Raw genomic sequence first — 20,638 nt, 5'->3', positions numbered from 1 at the left:
AGGAGCGGAGTGGAGGCAGGGGCAGGGATGCCTTTAGGAAGAACTGCCCCAGGGACATCTTAAACGCTGGGGGAAAGCAGAGCCACCTTGAGAAGTCTGCCCATCAATCCCTGCTCTTTGGATACCATGTGCTACTCTGGTTCCTAGCCTTTCCCAAGTGTGGCTCATCAGAGTTCCTTTTCCTTCTGTGAGCTACTCTGTCCCATTCCATCAATGGCTCTTTTGTTCCAACCAGCTGGGTTGATTTTCTGTTGCTTGCACTCCAGGAACCCTGAGCAACACTTTGCTGGCATGGGCACTCCTTCCAAGCAGACAGAAGGAAATGGGACACTGTTAGCCAGCTTGCCTCTGCCAAGACCAGGGCACCCTGAGTGAAAAATAGGTCATGGTGGGGGAGAGAGTGCAGGGTCACAAGGAGTGGTGCAGAGTGGCGAGTCCCAGGCTGGTGCTTTGAAAATCTGTTTCTGAGGACAACTGTCTCATTAGGAAACATACTCTCCACTGAAAAACCAGAATCATAAAACACATACAACATATTAATAAAAATTCATTCTTATTCTGCGATTCAGATCCCTTCTGTGGACATCCTCAAATGATGTTCCTTTATCCCACATCCAGAGAAAAGAGACCCTGGTGCCATCAACATGGGGTAGCTAAAGGTGTCAATAGGAATAAGAAAAGGGTAGAGCAGAGACCAATATTTTTCTGCCAGATGTACTTTTTTTTTTTTTTAAACGCCACCTGATTTAATTAAAACAGGGCAAACAGAAAGTGACTGTAAAAGCTTTTTAAATGACCTCCTGGGAGGGATGGCTTCACAAAGTGACCTCCTGATTCCTTTTCTCCTTTTCCTTTTGACCCCTTCCCCAGAAGGAGGCTGTGGTCCAGAAATCAGCAAACTTACCCTGTAAAAGGCTGTAAGTTTTTCCAGTTCTGTGGGCCACAATTCAGTCTCTGCACAACTACCTGAGTCTGTCATTGTAGTACAAAAGCAGCCAAAGATAATACATAAATAGGGATGTGGGGATGTGGGGGGCACCTGGGTGGCTCAGTGGGTAAAGCATCTGCCTTCAGCTCAGGTCATGATCCCAGGGTCCTGGGATGGAGACCCCCATTGGGATCCCTGCTCAGCAGGTAGTCTGCTTTTCCTTCTCCCTCTGCCACTCCCCTCTGCACATGCACGCACACTTGTGCGCGCTCTCTCTCTCTCTCTCTCAAAGTAAATAAAATCTTTTTAAAAATAAGGATGTGGATGTGTTCCAATAACACTTGATGTACAGATGCATGCCATAGGCTAAACTTGGACCTCCAGCTATAGACTGGCAACCTCTGCATGTGGACAGTTCCAGGCCAAGACTATGTCCCAAGATACATTACCTGTCATGGCGTGAGGGACACTGGTGACCAGAACCTTCTGGTTCTGCATTCTGACCCCCGTCTCCGGGTTCTGCATATCCTTCACTAAAGCTTCAATCTGCAAAACAGAACCAAAACCACTGGCTGACCAGAACTGTTTCAAAAGCCAAGCAAGGCCCCTTTCTGCAGCATGGAGGGAGAAAAAGGTGCAAAGATGAATACAGGGAGCTTACCACCAGGAGCTTGCAACCTAGATGGACACTGAGGAACCACAACACAACCAGATTCAGCGTGTGCCTCCCAGACACAAACACCCTCACTGGGTGTGGGGGGCTCAGAGATGTGTGCTCCAATGTAGAGCTACTCACGGGCCCAGAGGGGAAAGTGAGACTCAGCCAATGAGGATTTTGCTGGACAGAAAGTGAGAAGACACAGGAGCCAACATCCAGGGAGAGAGCAGCGCAGACATCAGGGGCAGACGAAACAGGAACAACAGGTAGGGACCAGATCACCATGGGCCTCGAATGCCATCCCAGAGCGTGAATTTTGCTCCAGCAGAGACTGCTGGGCAGTAGCATAATTCAGCCCATGCTCAGGAAATGTGGCCCGAGACAGAGAGAAGAATGCTGAAGTATGAAGAAGTTTGATGTTTGAAGAAGGTGCAGAAAAGCGGGGAGATCCCTGCGAAGCTACTGCAATGGTTCCAGCAAGAAATAGTGGGGCTCCCCCCACCACAACCACCCCCACCACCTCTGCCCCTTCTCAGGAGAGCAGCCAAAGAGAGTCTTTCAATTATTTTAGAACGTGTCACTCCTCTGCTCGAAACCTTGCAATGGCCATTTCCACTCAGAGGCAATGGGAAAGCTCCCCTACTGGTCTGCATGGTTGGGACTTCTTCCTCCCTGACTCTTCTCCTACCACTGCCCCCCACCCCAGCTCCCTCCGATCCAAGCCACCCTGGCCACCTTGCTGTTCCCTGACCATGCCAAGCACATACCCAGCCTCCTGCCCCAGGGCCTTTGCTCTGGCTATTCCTTACGCCTGGACCATTCTTCCCTACGTAGCTAACTCACTCACCACCTTCTTCTGCTAACACCCTGACCATCGTACTTAACGCTACAACCTGGAACTCCACCTGTAGTATTCCTGTTCCCCTATTCGCTTTCTCCATAGCACCCACCTTCTAACATAGGAAATTCTCTACCTACTGATTACCTTGCTTACTGTGCGTCTCCCTTGTCCCTAGAAAGTAAGCTCTTTAAGAACAGGTGTCCTGTCTGCTGTTGTCCGATGCTGTTATTGTGCGTGCTGGCACACTGCTGGACACGTAGGTTGTACTCACTAGGCAGCTGATGCATGAATTAATATATACACGAAGGCCAGGGCAGGGGAGATAGGAGGGCACTGCTCTTGGAGCTCTAGTTAACTCGAGTGAACTGTACTTGCAAGTGATTGACTTGTTCAGTGAGGGTGGCACTCCTGTGATCAGAGCCGCCAGTCACCAAAATAGAAAATGTAGGAAGTGCAAAGGAAGGAGCACTTTCTGAAAGCAAAAGCTTCTGCTTTTGGAATGCCGACTGAGAGAGCCACCACCGGGTCAGGCAGGTGACAGGAAACCGAATGTCCCAAGGGAAAGAGACAGGGGTCAGAGCTATGGATTAGTCATGAGTATCAGAGGGAGGGGTGAAGCAAAGAGAATCGGTGACCTGTCCAAGGAAGAGTGAACTCCAGGAGGACATCCACGAGGATGGCCCTGATGCTCTGTATTTTTTTTAATTTTATTAAGAAAAAAAAAATGTTTTCCACCTTAGAAAATTAAATGGAAGTGAAATCAATGGAAGGATATTTTAAAACAAACCGGATGGGGGGATGCCAAAACAAACTGCTTAGTGGTTGAGCATCTGCCTTCAGGTCAGGGCATGATTGAGTCCCGCATCAGGTTCCCTGCGAGGAGCCTGTTTCTCTCTCTGCCTATGTCTCTACCTCTCTCTGTGTGTCTCTCATGAATAAATCAGAAAGAAAGAAGAAAGAAAGAAAGAAAGAAAGAAAGAAAGAAAGAAAGAAAGAAAGAAAGAAAGAAAGAAAGAAAGAAAGAAAGAAAGAAAGAAAGAAAGAAAGAAAGAAAGAAAGAAAGAAAGAAAGAAAGACTGGGTTGGCACAGTTTAAAAAAAAAAAGATAAACCCAGATGTATTTCCTGTCAATGTTTACAATGGACACTGACAGGACCTCATGTGTCAGAGGTTTCAAGCTTCACACTCCCCCAGGAAACCCCTCACCCGTGAAGAAACCACACATTCCCCCAGCCTGCTGGGTGCTTGCGATGGTCAGCCAGTCATTCAACAACCAGCCAGTCATAACTGACTCTGGAAAACCATAGATAAGGCAATGCAGTCCCCAAGCCCAAGGAGCTCACTGTCTGGTGTGAGGATGTGATGATGGACCAACATGGGAAGTACAATGACAAAGGTGAGATCATGGTATCGTGAAGAACACTACAGTGCCAGGAGGGGGGTCAGGAGTGGGGACTCCAGCAGCAAATCTTCAAAAGATGAATAGGAATCAGGCACCAGAATGGAGGGGGAGGGGGGGACCAGGGCATTCCAGGCTCCGGGGACAGCAGGAGCAGAAGCACAGATTACCAATGGGCAAATAGGAACGAAAATCTTCCCTGTCCTTCTCTATCCAGAAACCCTCTCCTGCATACAGCTAGATGTATCCACCCGGAGGGCCGTACCCCAAACCCAACCTGTCCATTCTCTAGCCTCCACCCAAACCAAAACAGGTCACTGACTCACCTGCTTCCCCTCAATGTAACTAACTCAGTTATATCATCATTATTCTCCTGCTTTTAAATGAAATAAGACTCTCCCACTCCGTACAGCCCTTTACAATTACCAGTCCTTTTAGACTTTGCACAGGGGCTGTGGTACAAAGAAAAGAAACCCACGGTTCTCACAGCTCTGTAGGGTTTCCTTTTTCTACTAACTGTGGGATTTCACTTAACCTCTCTACATATCCTTTCTCTACCATAAAACGGGACACCAATAGTCTGTGCCCAAGTAATTGACACACTTTTGTAATCTCTTAGAATCCCATTAATTGTGTAAAAATACCTTATAGGGACAGATATGTTTTATACTCATAAAGATACATGAGCATAAAGATGAATACTTTATCAAGGCTCCTGGGTGGCTCAGTCGGTTGCCGCTCTGCTTTCTGCTCGGGTCATGATCCTGGGGTCCTGGGATCGAGCCCCACATCCACTGGGCTCCCTGCTCAGCAAGGAGTCTGCTTCTCCCTCACCCTCTGCCTCTCCTCCTCCCCCTCACACCCCCCCCACCCCCCACCAGGTCATGAGCAAGCACTTCTCCCTCTTTAGATGCCTGGGAACAAAAACTCTATTCTCCTCGCCATTCAAATACAGGTATTTATTGAGCTTTATTAAGTGTGCAGCACTATGGGGGGTGATACAACAAGGTAAAAGAGGTCCATAGAGGGCTGGGAGGACATTTATATGAAAATAAAAAGTTAACTAAGATAAATGCTAGAGATCTGGGTGCAGAAAAAGCCTAGTTCAAATCCCTACTCAAGGTATAAGCTAGGTAAATCACTGAAATTTCACTAAGACTCATTTCTCTGTAAAGAGGATGACAATAGTACCTCTATCATCAGAGGGATGTCTTAAAGATTAACCAACATGAAGCTTTTAAAGCTCTTAGTATGGTGCTATGCACAGACTATTCAGCAGATAGCAAGTGCAGGCTGAATTAGGCACCGAATCACCAGGAAGGTGCCAACTGGAATAGAAGCCAAGAGATGAGAAGGATGGCTGAGAAGATCTCCAAAAAATGTGCATGGAGGGTGAACAGGATCTCCCTCGGGGGTGAGGAAGGGGCTCCTATCCAAGGGAGGGATGGCCTGAGAAGGCCCCGGGGTCCTCTAGGCAGAAAAATGAAGAGATTGATCTTGGCACCCTCGGGCATTGTCGGTGGCAACGCAAGACGGTGCAGCTGCTTGGGAAACAGTATGAAGGTTCCTCCAAAAATCAAAAACAGGATTACCAGCAATCCCACTTCTGGGTGTATATGGCAAAGACTTGAAATCAGGATCTCAGAGAGATACGAGCACTGCCGTATTGACGGCAGCAGGGCTCATGAACGCCAAGGCATGCCAACGGCCTAAATGTCCGTCAACAAATGAATAAGGAAAATGTGGCACAGGCATACAATGGAACACGAGTCAGCCTTTTAAAAAGAAGGAAACTCTGTGACAATAAGTGTGCGACAATAAGGATGAACCCAGAGAACATTTTGCCAAGTGCCATAAGCCAGTCACAGAAGGACTGCATGATCCCACTTACGTGGGGCACCTAAATTCATAGAATCAAAGAGTAGGATGGTGGTGCCAGGGGCTGCGGGAAGGGAAACGGGAGTTGCCAACCAATAAGCATCACATTTCAGCTAACCAAGGTGAATAAGCTCTAGAGATCTGCTGTGCAATATGGCTTGTACACTTCAGAATTTAAGGGGTAGATTCGCACAATAAGTGTTCTTACCATAATAAAACACAATGTTAAAAAGAATGATAGAGGGATTGACCCAGCTGCAGTGGAGGGGAACGGTCATGCTGGGGAGCAAGAATGAGTGCATGTCCATCTGCCCACTTTCCTGGCTCACAGATTGTTCTGGAACAGAAACTATCCATTTCGGGTCCATTCAGAGCTGCCATCCTCGGCCTTCTGCAGTGCCAGGGCCTGACACAGTCTTGGCCACAGGGTCAGCGGAGAGCCTGCCACAGCGAGGGAACAAAGCGGCAAGGCCAGCACTTCCCTGGACATGGGGCCCTGAGGAGCTACAGGTTATGGGGGTCACTCCTTCTGCAGTTCTCAACTAACCATGAGCCTCGGATTATAGGCCACTCCAGAAGTGCCCGAATTTTCTGACACAAGGACTCAGGCCTCCTCTATTCCCACATTAGCTGCCAGATGAAATCCCATATTTATTCAAAAACTTTTTGGATGAAACAACAATGTTTCATAGAAACAGGGGGCCCAGATATTGAAGAAATAGAAATTGCCTTATGAGTTGGAAATCTGAGTTCCTCGGATAGAAAGTCAGTGGATTGGATTCTTTCTTGTCACATTTTTTTAAAAATCTAGTTATAAAGAGTTTGAAAATAATCTTCAGGGGAGGAATAATGAGAGTTATTTTAAAAACACAATGAGGGGAGTCACATTTCTTTGCAGCAGGTGTGTCACCCTTCACAGAAAAAAAGGGCCGGTGGGAGGAGGGAGCGTTACATGAACCTCGAGGACATTTTGAGGGCGTTCAGCCCAGTGCAATTCCACTCAAGTTTCCTTAGAACTTTCCTCACATAAAGTCCTCTGAGGGGTCTCCCCAGTCACCCAAGGAAACAGTGAGAGCCTCTCACTGGTATGGGCTGAACTGTGTCCCTCAAAACTTACATGTTGAACCCATAATCCCCAGTACCTCAGAATGTGAGTGGTAATTAAGGTAAAATGAGGTCATCAGGTGGATCCTAATCCAATAGGGCTGTGTGCTTATGAGAAGAGGAGATTAGGACGCAGACGCACACGGAGGGAAGGTCGGGTGAGGACACGGGGAGAAGGCGGCTGCCTGCGAGCCAAGGAGAGAGGCCTCAGAGGAAACCAACCTTGCCCACATCTGGTGTTGGGTTTCCAGCCTCCAGAGCTGTGAGGAAAGAAATTCCTGTTGTTTAAGCCACAGGGCCCCCCATAGTTTGTCATGGTGGCCCGAAAAAAAAGAGTAGACTCTGTGTTCTATCATCCAGCCCAAGAGAAAAACCCCTTTGCCCATCGCAGAGAGGAGAGAATCCCAACCATTTCCAAGTTCTCCAGAGAGCCGGCGAGAAGCCATGGCCTTTCTACTCCAAATAGCTGCCAACTGTCACACCTCCCCCTGGTGTCCCGTGGGCGTCCCCGGGAGATGAGGAAGAGGCCGGCCTTCCCCACCCGCAAATGTCAAGCCCACTCCCAACCAGACTCAGCCAACTCTCATTCCCCGGCACGGATAAATGCCGCACAACCAGGCCACCCATGACCCCGTGTTGGGGGACAGTGGCAGGAAGAGGGTGCCGGCCCCACATCTCCTCTCTCAGAAGCCAACGTGCTGCGACGTGACTGCAGGCGTGCCAGGGAACCCCAATATCACAGAGGAGCAGACACGATGGCTCTGATGGCCCCGACAGCCCACCCTGCACGCCCACGCTGCTCCTCACATTAAGGAGCTGTCACTCACTGTGCAAGATCTCTGGGCTAGAATTTTCCTTCCAGCCGGAGAAGGCTCCCAGGGGGATGATAATAATCAGTCCTTCTCTCTACACAAAGATAGGCGGAGTGACCCAGAACCACAGAGTTGTTTTGCTAACAGAGAGAAGGTGCTCCTGCTAACAAGCCTGGCCACACACAGGACAGCTGCCCCCCTGCCACCTCACCCCGCGGTTGCATGCACCCTCCTGAACCCCATACCCTCATCAGTACTCAGTGGTCGTCCCCCAAATCCTCCTCTTCCCATCTTGGTCGAGGCCCGGGAAGCATTCTAGATAGCCCCAGACAATAGCAGCCAACTTCCACGGACTCTGCTTTTTTCCTGAGATGAGTCTTACCTGCCCACTAAATCCTGCCTCGTGGGACCATCGAAGCTCCCCTCTGGACCGTCAGGCTCTGCCTGTCTGGCTTCTGCCTTTCGACAGGCACATCTCCAGCCTCCTGTGTGACCCCCAGCTCAGGGTCCCCAACCACAGCACTACTGACATTTGGGGTCCAGGCCATTCTTCGTTGTAGTGCCAGCTGTCCCGGGCATTGAGGGACGGCGAGCAGCCCCTCTACCTTTACCCACTGGATGCCAGTAGCACCCTCGTCTCCAGATGTGACAACCCCAAATGTCTCCAAATGTTGCCAAACAGTCCCAGGACCTCTCACTTCGGCTGTACAGTCAAATCGCCTGGAAGCTTTTTTTTAAAAAAAAAACTCCAGGGATCCCTGGGTGGCGCAGCAGTTTGGCGCCTGCCTTTGGCCTAGGGCGCGATCCTGGAGACCCGGGATCGAATCCCACGTCGGGCTCCCGGTGCATGGAGCCTGCTTCTCCCTCTGCCTGTGTCTCTGCCTTTCTCTCTCTCTCTGTGACTATCATAAATAAATAAAAATTTAAAAAAAAAAAAAAAAAAAAACTCCAATGGTTGGGTTCCATTGCGCTTAATTATTCAATTACCTGGTAAGCAAATCAGAAACCCTAAGGATGGGGACTTGATATCAACATACCGTTAAGTGCAGCCAGCATAGAGGAGCACCCGGACCCTCGAATCACAATCATCCTTCAAGCACGTAAACTGACTCATTTTAAAACATCAAACAGCTTCTCCCCAAATGCAGAAAGCATCCAACTCCTCAGCACGACGTCCAAAGCTCCCAGGTCTGGGCTCCTAACATCCATCAACTCTTGCCACCCCAGGCCCTGACATCTCTCCCACACCAGAGTGCTGTTTCACGCATCTGCATTTTGTATCTCCTTGAACAGTCGCTCATCTTCCCATCCTCCTGGCAAAGAAAACTCATTTTCTCATACCTCAACTCAGTTACAACCCCCTCATGACACCTGTCCTGATCCCCCCCACCCCAGGCAGAACTGACCGTCCCCCACTTTGTATGATACGTATATGCATATCTTTGTGTGTGTGTGTATATATATATCTCCTCTCACAAGGTCTACCATGACCTTGGTAACACGTCTCTCCTTATTTATGCATCTGTCTTTCTGGGAGGAAGGGGCCATGTCTTAATCCCTACAGTGTCTCTGGCATCTGGCACAGCGCCTAGCACATCAGTGCACGATTATGTACACATGTTGAATGAAATGACACAAACAAAAAGATACCATACTCTGCCCACACATCCTAATATTTCTGTTTCCGCACTCCCTTCCCGAGCAAAGGCAGATGTCAGGAGCCACACCAGAAAGCATGGCATCTAACCGAAGGCTTCTTCTCCACATGGCACCAAGAGAGTCAATGCCATGGTGTGTCCCAAGAGCAGCAGCAACCGGCACTGGCTGGGATGGTGATCTGGAAATCACAGAGGGGACAGGCCAGCACTAGGACAGGAGCCCACGCATGCTACAGCCATAGGGAGTGGCCCATCGTGTGTCACACACACACACTCTCACACAGTACATGCCATTCCCTCTGCCTAGAACATCCTTCTCTTTCTCTGCCTAGAAACCCCATTTATCCTTGGGTTCTCGGCAACACATCCCCTATGCACTTAAATCAGGCTTTCCCACAGCCCCACTCCACCCCAAGCCCATAGCATAGTATTCACATTTGGCAACAGATGACTAGCAGTTCTGTATTTTTCCTGGTTCCATCACTTAGTGGCTATATGGCTGGGGCAAGTCACCTCTCTGACCTTTAATTTCCTCTTCTGTAAATGGTGATGATAATGTTTGTCTTGTGGACCAGATGGGATAATGCACATACGTCCCCGCTATGGGGACACAGCACACTTTATAAATACTCGCTGAATATTTCAATGACTATTCCTTGAGCGGTGAATGACCTGGCACCCATGTCCACATTCCTTTGGTCTGGGTCCTTCTCCAGAAAGCTGGACATCTAGTTCAGCTGGCTCATTGTCAAGGACCCCCGCCTCCCAGGAGCAGGGCTCCTGAGTACAGCTCTAAGGAGCTCTGTGACTGACTGGGGGCCCCAGAATACACAACAGGCAGGTCCCTCCCCACAAGGCAAAGGGAAAAAGCCATCCTGGATGTGTGGGCAGGGTCTGTGGGGCAGAGAAGGAAGTGGCTCTGCTCCAGGGGCTGGGGAGAACCAGCCTTCCCAGAGGAGGAGTGGGAAGTTGGCAGGTGAGAAGGGGGAAAAGAGTGTTCCCAGGAGAGGAGCCTGGGTATGTATGAAAGGGCACAGGGTTCCTAGAAAGGTAGGGAGGCTGTCGAGGCCAGATTCCATGTACTGTGGCTGCTTTGTTTTATTTTCCTGGAGAGCAGGCGTAGAAGGCCCATGGAAGGTAAAGAGATGGAGAGATGAGTGGAAGCAGGATCCCGAGTGGCTGAGCTGAGCAGGTTACACTTTATCCTGCGAACATGAGAAGCCAGTGGAAGGGTTTAGGTTGAGGAGATCGGCATTCGTTTAGGAAAGAAAATCAATGTGTTTATGAAGCATATTGTAGAGGTAGGCAGGCTAGGGGGTGGGGTGGGTAGTGGAGGGAGGCTGGAAACCACGACACCAGTCAGAAGGCCAGGTAAAGAGACGAAAATCTCCCAGATAACAGTCACGATGGAAAAGAGTGTCGAGATTCAGAACACAGAATGTCTCCAGACTTGCTCTCTGAGCCTCTCCACAAGCCAGGGCTGCCCCGCTGTCTGGGAGAAGAAGGCAGTGCTGGAAAGATCCTGGAAGATGATTTATGGCTCTCGGATAACAGACACAGATGGTTTCTCCTGCTTTTAGGAACTATAAAGGGGTCTGCAATATAGGCTCAGAGGGTTCTGAGTGAGACAACACTCCACCTCTCTGCTTTATGGACAATCCTCACACCTCTACTACCTGGAATACTTCACAAGCTTCTTGAAGCAGGTAGACCGTGTGTGACCCACTGTGTCCACAGGGTATCCATCCAGGGGGTGCCTGGGACTGTGCAGGTTTTAGCATTGAAAGCCCTGGCCAAATCAGGACAGTCACCAACTACAGCAGTTTGCCAAGCTCCAAGGGCTCAAGGCAGGGCTCTTAACTGTCACAAAGCATTCAGCTAATTCTACTCAACAAGATAAGCCTCAAAAGGCGTCCGCTGCACTGTGAAATATGGCTGTAGATGGAATGAAGAGTGAGCAAGAGATCTGGGACCTAACCTTTGTCCATCCCCCCGACACCAGTCATCTCAAAAGTCCAGTTCGAACCCAACGCATCACCCCACGAGATACATGCCACATCCCAAGCACCCCCCGGAAGGATACCCTGTGCCGCGCCACTTGCTCTGAGAAAGCCTTTTCAATGGAAGGGAGAGGCTCTGAGTTCTGCTGCCCGCACAGACAGACCCGAGATCCACCAATACACACACCTGAACGAGGCATCTAGGGGTGCTGAGAGCAAGGTGTCCCTTTATCCTACAAATCACACCATCTTTGTGCGGTCTCTGGGTACACACCACACACACGCACACACACACACACACACACTCTTGGGGGTTAGAGAAATGGCAAAAATGTTAATTCGACATCTGGGAGCCCTATGGTAATGCCAGGATCCTCTCTCACACCTGACACAGCCTCGGCCGAGCCGCCTTCTTGCGCCCTCCTCTCCAGAGTAACAGGTTGTCTTGCGGCGGCCAGCGGACCATCGCCCCTGGCTTCAGAGTCTCCGCTACAAACAGGTGCCGTGGACATCTAACCATCAGTCTTTACAACACACGCGAGCGTGCACACACGCACACACGGAGCAAATAAGTCATTTAATGACAGCGAGCAGCACTACCGGCCCCCAGGGGTGCCCTCCACTCCCGGCCCCGCGCCCCGCGCCTCCCCAGCATCTCCGCGCACACTTCCCGGAGTTGGGGCCCCGCGCACCGCGCACCGCGCACCGCGCACCCCGGGCCCAGGCCCCCCGACCGCGCTCACCTTCTGCAGAAATGCCATCCTTGGCCTGTACTGCTGGCCTTGGTGTCGGATCGTCATCCTGGACCCCGCGCCCAGTCGGAGCCAGGACGCCCGCGGCCGGCAGCAGGGGAAGCCCCCGGCGAAGGCGGCCGCCAGCCCCGCACGCGCCGCGGCGTCCCCGGGGGAGGAGGGCGGCCCGGAGCGCGGGGCGGGGGCGGCGGCGGGTGGCGGGAAGCGGGAGGCGGGAGGCGGGAGGCGGGAGGCGGGAGGCGGGAGGCGGGAGGCGGGAGGCGCCCCTCCAGCCGGCCTCGGCCCCCGCCCCGCCCCGCCCCGCCCCGGGAAAGCCGCGGGGCCCCGCCAGCCAATCAGCGCGCCGCGCCGCGGGCTCATTAGCATGCGCCGCGCTGCGCCGCGCCCACCTGCCGCCAGGGGGCGGGGTCCGACGCCCGGGGGCCCCCGCGGAGCCGCAGGTGAGCCCCGCGGTCCCGGGCGCCGCCGGGGAGGCTCGGTCGCAGACAGCCGGCTTGTCACCTGGGGCAGAGGTGACACAAAGCAGCCACACTGATGAGCGGTGGAAAACGCGGTCTTAACCATCCCAGCTCTGCCACCAGCCGGCTGGGCAACCTTGGGCAAGTTTCGTAAATTCTAAGCCTTAATTTCCTTACCTGGAAGGTAAAAAAATTTGGAATGTCATATCCAACACCCGGGTTGCTACATCACTTAATGGGGAAATGTGTAACAACACAATGCTTGGTCCTCTACTAATGTGTAGCAGTGTTTAGGGAGATAGATCATAAGTGGATTGGTGAGGTATGGAAGGAAGGAAGGAAGGAAGGAAGGAAGGAAGGAAGGAAGGAAGGAAGGAAGGAAGGAAGGAAGGGAGGGAGGGAGGGAGGGAGGGAGGGAGGGAGGGAGGGAGGGAGGGAGGGAGGGAGGAAGGGAGGGAGGAGAGACAGGAAAGACACAGTTGCTTCTCGGTCAGTTGCCTGATCTAAGCAAACTTATATTTTCCTTCTCTGGTCCTTAGTAAGAGTTTTCATATCTAGAAAATGAAAAAATGACCTTCCTAAGTAATCAGCAAGACTCTTCGTCTGTGAAGCTTCTTGTTTTTTCATATTAGCTGGATGGCAATCAATTGTGGCAGATAAAATGTTCGAGTTGGAAGTTTGGCTCAAAAAAAATTATAAATTAAAAATTAAAAATTAAAAAATTAAAAAAAAAGAAGTTTGGCTCAGGAAAGCACACCAATTAGTGTCCCTTCAAAGCAGTGGTTCTTATCCATATTTTTGGTCACACATGTAAGATGAAAGCTATGGACACTGTCTCAGGAAACATGCTCAAGGGCACATGGGTGCACATACGGGTGCACATACAAAACACACACATCTACACAACACTGACTCAAGTTTGCAAACAATTTTAAGGGGTCCATGGCTGGTCCCCTCTGAGAGTGGTCTACAACTCCCTTTTGCTTTCGAGAATCCAGGACCCAAGGTGTCCATCCATGCAGAAGACCAGAGATCCTACAAACCAAACCAGGCCACTGGGAAGTATGTTCCTGGTGTGAACTACAACCCAAGAAAAGTGCTAGAATATCTGTATTTAAATATGACTTTTTTTTTTAATAGAGTGGACCTGAACTTACTTAGGTCCTATTGGACCTGAACTTACTTAGAACACACCCTGGAATATGCTGGAGCAGGTGAACTATGAGTTTCTTTCCACCTTTGATGTTCCTAAGCAGAAAGGAGGAAAACGGCTTTCCTATGTTCAAGGATGAGAAAACTTAAATGATTTAGGAGCAAAAACAGGACAAATACTTGAGATTTTGCTCAATAATAGGCTAGGAGTGACTACACGATGCCTGCCAATCTCTTCATCCCTTCTATTAGGCCCTGCACACTGAGCAACCTTGCTTTGTGGGACCCACCCACCCTGAGCACATTGGACCAGGGATGCTGAGGATGTGACCTGGCAGCTGGTCCCTGCTCAGGCTGTGGCCATGATATGGATCTGAAAAGCTTAGATGAGATTGCTTGATTATTACCTTCACAAATGTCATCTTGAGTCAGAGAGAAGTCAAGTCAGGGCCGGAAGAAGCTGAGGCCAAGTTCAAGGTGAAGTTTTAAGGAAACAAATGAAAGTTGAGTAGAGGACGGCCCATTGGAAAAAAGAAGCAAAGAAACTAAACAGGCTTTAGGAGCAGAGAAGGGGCCATGAAGCTGACAGAGAAGTCTCTAGGGCTAACCTGACTCCCTGCCTTTCCAAGGGCACATGAATCTCCACAAATCCTCTTACATATCTTGAGTCTTTGCTTCTTGCAACCGGAGAGGCTTAAATATGTAATGTGGTGTCAAAACTTGAGAGACAATGTCCTGAAAGAAAAGAATATATTTAATTCACCTATTCATTTAAACAACAAACTATTGCAGGCCAGGCCTTGTGCCAGAGCAGAATATGATCCAGTCCCCGTTAAGGAGCTCATGGGGTAATGGGGGAGAACTTGAACAAAAAATATGTTATAAACCAAATCTATATATAATGGCAGTCCAGTCAATGCAACACAGAATTTTGTAGAAGGGTACTTTATGCAGCCTGAGTAGAAAAGATCAGAGAGACTTCCTAGAAAAAGAGTCCTAAAAGAAAAAGGGGTCACTGCCGGAACATCAGACTACAGCCAAAGAATAGGCAAAGAGGCAAGGATTAGCATAGTTTGAGGAGGGTGGCAAGGAATGCATTGGACACAAGGTCACGGGAGACTGGGAAAAGGGAAGTGGGCATGAATCAGAAAATAGTTGGCTTTGGGTCAGGGATTAAATAGAGAGGGGAAGAGAGGGGCATGAAGGAACTTTCTGGAGTGATAGAAATGTTCTATATCTTAACAGGAATAGTGGTAACACAGGTAAATAAGATTGTCAAAACTCATCCAACTGTACTCTTAAAATTGGGTCATGATATGGTCTATAAACCATACCTCAATAAAAGGATGGACTCTCAAAAGCAAATATTATCTTGCAAAATGGTAGAGGGACATGGTACAAAAATCAGCTCCTCCCATGACTCAGTCAGGTAAGTGAACATTCCATCATCATCATCGTCACCGTTGTCACCAGTGTCATCAAAGTCCTCCTCCTCATTAACAAAGAGGTGTTGTTCAGGGCCTAAATTGGGATCATGTTGCCCTGGATACCATTCAATATGATCTACATGGACCTGAACCTTGTCCCCTGTAGGATAAACCTTATCCAGGCACAATGGTCATCCCTATGGCAGTGTCCCTTAAAAGCCAGGTCTAAGGTCACCTCCCAGTAAAATGTCCCTGGCCAGCTCAACAGTTTACCTCAGTTCACTGTTCTAAGTGCTGAGGAGATAAGACTTTAGAAAGCCATGCTCCCAGCTCCCAGATCAGGAAAGGAGTCAGAATGTTAAATAGTTTATTCCCACATGATGGATATATCATATCACTTCCAGGTAAAGACATCATGAAGGTTCTTCTCAGAGGTGGGGCAGGGTTAAGGTAACCCCTAAAAGATGTCAAGGCACCCAGAGAATGACAAACATGGAAACCACTGCTATTATCCAGGAGCACCTGGGTGGCTTGGTTGGTTAAGCATCTGCCTTCAGCTCAGGTCATAATCCCAGGACCCTGGGATCTAGCCTGGCATCCATGGGGCTCCCCGCTCAGCGGGGAGCTTGCTTCTCCCTCTTCCTTTGCTGCTCCTCTTGCTTGTCCTCTGCCAAATAAATAAATAAAATATTTTTTGAAAACACACACACATAAAGAAAGAAACCACTGTTACTATCCAGACAAAAAGGGCTGGGAGGCCAGAGCCCCACTGGAAGGGCTGCCTTGCAGAGCTGTCGTCTTAGAGGGACACAGCCATTGCTAGATAGGATGCCAGAAGAATACTCTGACTTGCTCCCTCCTGATGCCTCCCATTGCTCAGTTCTGACCAGAAACCAGGGGGCAGCGGAGCCTGGATGATGCATCCTGTTGGGGTCAGCCTGCTGGGGTCAGCCTCCTGGAGCACAAAGCCATGCAAACGAGGGCAAAGGACTCAGAGGTGGGAGGGACATGGGGTAGGTAAACTGTGAAATAGCAGCATGAAATGCTAAATGTCTTTGATAACACAGAAGCCCAGAGGCTAGTTCTCGGAGTTGATCCTGTGTCCTCCAGTTGATCCTGTGCCCCTTACCCCCAGAGTTGATCCTATGTCCCCCAGTAACAGCCCCTCCCCTACCTGCACAGATGTCTCCCTGACTCAGACAGAAATCATGTTGAACTCATCTGACTTCCTGGCCAACTACCCCTTGTTTGCATTTCATATAATTTTGTCTTGTTTGAATTTGTTATGAGGATTGCATTTGCAATCCTACCAAATCATTTAGAGAAAAAACATCTTACATGCATGAATGTTTCTTCCTAGCACCTGCTAGAGAGGCAATAGCTCATGAAAATATATTCTGTAGGGAAACCAGAGGCCCTTCTTTTCCCACAGTGAGCCTACCAGACCAGCCAGATAGAATCTTTCTGTGCACCCATTGGTCAGCTCTGGTTCAGTAATAAAGCGAAGTGTGGGTGAGACACACACCCCCTTCTCTCTGTACTTTCACCTTCAACACAAAGAAACTATTTTAGACCTCAGCAAGCTGGCCACACCTGGTGGCTCTGGCTGTTTGATTGGGGAGAGTGGAAGAAAAAGACTTGGAACCTTTGTGGAAGGTTCCCTGCCTCTTCCACATCCAGGGATTGCTCAGAAATTATCTTGGCCCATTAGAAGCCATCAAAAGTACAATATATCATGAAGTACATTCCTATGAAAACCCTATTCTTTATCTTTTTTATCCTAAATTACATTGTTTGGATACACCCAGAGATCATACCTTTCACATGGATCACCAGAGATAAACAGGTAAACAGTACAAAACCACATCTTGCTTGGTCCCCCCCCTTCCTTCCAACTCTTTGGGGCACACGGCTGTCTATCTATGGACCGGGTCATGCTGGAACTTAAGAATGACATCTGCTACTTTCTGGTAAAGGGTGCTATTACTTTACATTACAGTAAATTTGGAACTGTGGAGTTTTTAAAAATGACATTAAGAGAAAAGGCACTTTTCACAACTCGAAGTAGGCTTTGGTTTTAAGACAGTGTTGGGGCTAAGGGGAGGTGTGAAGGCCTTAAGGCACAAGATGTGTGTTCTGGGCCCTGCTCTATTTCTCATAGGATGTGTGACTTTTTTTAGGCAGATTTATTGAGGTGCAATTGACACACACCAAAAAGCACCGTATTTAAAACATACAATTTTATAAGTTATATACCATATATGTGAAACCACACCTATGATCAAGTAGGGGACATACCCAAAACCCCCAGAGGTTGCCTTTGCGACCCCCCTCCCTGCCATCCCTAGGCAACCACCCTTTCTGTCACTATGAATTAGTTGGATCAAATCACCTAATCTCTGATCAAGTCACCTAATCTCTCTGATTCACTAGTTTCTTATTAGTAATAAGAAAGCATCAGATTTGATGAATTCAGAAGTCCTCTCCTAATTTTAAAATCCTATGACTTTAGTATTCTAAGTAGAATAAAAAGCTCCATCAGCCCCAAGGCTGGCAGAGTGAGATTTAGTGCTCCCTGCAAAGCAACACCCCTCAGAACCTAAACCAGCCACCCCAACAATGGGATTCCAAGTAACAGACATTCAAAAGTGCAGAATGCCCATAGGATGTCACTCATATATGGAATTTAAGAAACAAAACAGATGAACGTAGGGTAAGGAAAGGAAAAACAAAAATTAAGATGAAAACAGAGAAGGAGGGCAGCCCAGTTGGCTCAGCGGTTTAGCGCCGCCTTCGGCCCAGGGCGTGATCCTAGAGACCCGGGATCGAGTCCCACGTCGGGCTCCCTGCATGGAGCCTGCTTCTCCTGCCTCTCTCTCTCTCTCTCTCTCTCTCTCTCTCTCCTCCCTCTCTCCCTCTCTCTCTGTGTGTCTCTCATGAATAAATAAATAAAATCTTAAAAAAAAAAACAGAGAAGGAGGCACACCATAAGAGACTCTTAATCATAGGAAACAAACTGAGGGTTGCTGGAAGGGAGATGGGTGGGGGGATGGGGTAACTGGGTGATGAGCTTTAAGGAGGACACATGATGTGATAAGCACTGGATGTCAGATGCAGCTGATGCATCACTAAATTCTACCACTGAAACTAATAATACACTGTTAACTAAATTGAATTTAAATTAAAAAAAAAAAAAACTAAAAAAAAGTGCTGAGGGCCACCATCTACATACCCCAGCCATTCCTGTCACAAGTGATCAAGAGGGGTGGGGATGAGAGGCAAGAAAGACCCCAGGAAAATGCACCACTCGGCACTCCCCAGTAGTCTTGGATTCACTGAAACCCTCTTCTGTTGTCAGACATGCCAGGCCCATCCTGTGAGGATGCTGAAACCGCCTGCACGCCAGCCCCCCAGTTCCTCTACTGACACTTGGACTATCCCCCTGCCTGTGCAGGTGGCTCGGGCACCACAGCCCAGGTGCCCAGCCCCTCTTCCTGCTGCCAGCAGCCATCACCGTCTTTCTTGAAGAGACCAGAGGGCAGCAGAGAGCAAATGTCTTTTTCCAGGCTTTCCAAAACAAGGGATTTTTCAAAATCCGGGCCCCTTCTGCTTTCCCCTTGGTTTCCCCAGGAACTACAATGCCTGAAAGGGTATGAGAAGACAGCCCACAAAGAAAATAAAAACATTAACCCCTGCAAGAATATCTTTTAGCCTCTATAATTTCCACTTTTTTCAGATATTGCATTTGAAAACTACTTCACCCCTGTTCATTTCTCTTTGCTCCCAGGTGTGCGTCTAAAAATGCTTTCTCTCCCTTCTTTCCTTCTTCTCTTTCTCTCTAGTTAGATAGAGAGACAAAGAGAGATAGAGGCAGAGAGATGTCTGGATACATCACCTGAACCGTGGAAAAGCCTTTTCTGCTTTCCCTCTCTCTGTTTCTCTTTGGCAGCCAGTCCTTCTGGGTTCAAACCTGAGGCCACTTTACAGATACCAGACTTGGTGTTTTGTGAAAAGTACAAAACCTTCAAACAGGAAGGAATGAGGAGTGGCTGCTAGTGAGTATGGAGTTTCTTTTTGGGTGATGAAAATGTTCTGAAATTAGACAGCTGGTGATGGTTGCATGACCTCGCGAATTTACTAAAACTGCTGAACCGTACACTCCAGAAGGCAACATTTATGGTACGTGAATTATACCTCAATTTTTAAAAGTGCAAACCCAGAGAATTAATTTTCCCAAGCCATTGGCTATTAGAACGTGCCTCCCTTTCTCAAAAAGTTTTAGTGGCTCTCATTCACCTCCCTCATAAAGTTCATTCTTTCAGGGTCAGGCCCAATCTGATTTTTCAAACCATGGTTTCACTGCTCCTCAACATGAGGGTCCTTTTCTAGCCGGGCCTGAAATTTGCTTTTTCTCCAGCATGTCGTGGACTTTTTTCACCATTATGTCTTTTCTCTTGCCAGTCATTCTGCTGATAATCCCTTTGTGCGTGTATTTGACAAATGAAAGGCTCTCTGCTGCCTTCCATCAGAATCCAGATCAACTTGCACCATCCATCAAAGGGGATGCGTCCCTGCTCCTCACTCCTTCCTGGTTGAGTCTATACCATGTATTTTCCACTCATGACTTTGGGTTGTAGATAATTGAGGATTATCTTATATCCCCCAACTCATCAATGAGTTTCACCAAGAATAAGGGCAGCCGGTGCCTTGTAAGTAGTGGTTTCTCGATTTGGATTTTGGTTTTGGTTTTGGCAGGAGGTCGATCTGATTTGTGGCATTGCCAATATCTGTGGTGTAAATGCTTGTACTGATGTGACATTAGTGACCGCATATATACTGGATGGGAGTCGGAAGTCCTTCTCTGGTGTAGCACCAAAGAGTGCTAAGGATTAGCAAAATCTGAATTGGGGCATAGTTAGGTAAGGAGGAATTAGTGAAACCACTACAGACACATAGAGATGGATGGAAATTAAAATGGGCACACTGGGGCAGCCCGGGTGGCTCAGCGGTTTAGCGCCGCCTTCAGCCCAGGGCCTGATCCTGGAGACCCGGGATCGAGTCCCACATCGGGCTCCCTGCGTGGAGCCTGCTTCTCCCTCTGCCTGTGTCTCTCTGCCTCTCCTTCTCTCTGTGTCCCTCATGAATAAATAAATAAAATCTTTTAAAAAAAATAAATAAAATGGGCACACTAATGCTTCAGCAAAGTTTGACTTAAACTTTTTTTTCTCTTCCTCATTTTTAAAGCCTCCTGCTCCCCTTCAATTATTTTTCTGTGGAATCTTTTCTTCCAGGAACTTGGTGTCGATATTGACATCCTATTGACCTCAATGTATACTTGGTAATGAGACTCAAATGGCTGGCATCACCGGCACTAGTGATGACACCACCTTGAAGATGTGACCAACCCAGCTGGCATTACGGACTGGATTCCTATGGAAACTGCCCAGATCCTGTATTTTTCTATAAAAGCCTTCAGCTTTTTACCCCAAGTGGGTCTGCAGTTTTGAAGGCATTAGCCTGCTATGCCCTCCTTTGCCAGGCAAAGTAATAAAACTATCCTTCCTCTTTATC

General features: G+C 48.7%; 1 protein-coding gene across 2 annotated transcripts in view; it reads right to left on the bottom strand.

The window, feature by feature from the left end:
• Nucleotides 1-12,155, bottom strand: part of RGS9 (regulator of G protein signaling 9) — a 69,018-nt gene extending 56,863 nt beyond the window's left edge. The window contains exons 1-2 of one of the 2 annotated variants that reach the window (XM_038546791.1): nt 12,022-12,155; nt 1,378-1,474 (exon numbers count right to left, since the gene is read on the bottom strand). In XM_038546791.1, the coding sequence (XP_038402719.1) occupies nt 1,378-1,474; nt 12,022-12,078 (154 nt within the window). In that variant the 5' untranslated portion in view covers nt 12,079-12,155. The remainder of the gene's footprint in view (nt 1-1,377; nt 1,475-12,021) is intronic. The other variant, XM_038546792.1, reaches the window with a different exon arrangement.
• Between the last annotated feature and the right edge of the window lie 8,483 nt (nt 12,156-20,638).

The sequence above is a fragment of the Canis lupus genome, chromosome 9 (genome assembly GCF_011100685.1).
Source record: "Canis lupus familiaris isolate Mischka breed German Shepherd chromosome 9, alternate assembly UU_Cfam_GSD_1.0, whole genome shotgun sequence".
Classification (NCBI taxonomy): domain Eukaryota; kingdom Metazoa; phylum Chordata; class Mammalia; order Carnivora; family Canidae; genus Canis; species Canis lupus.
Note: the sequence above shows the minus strand (reverse complement) of the source record. Positions and strands in the feature narration are given on the sequence as shown.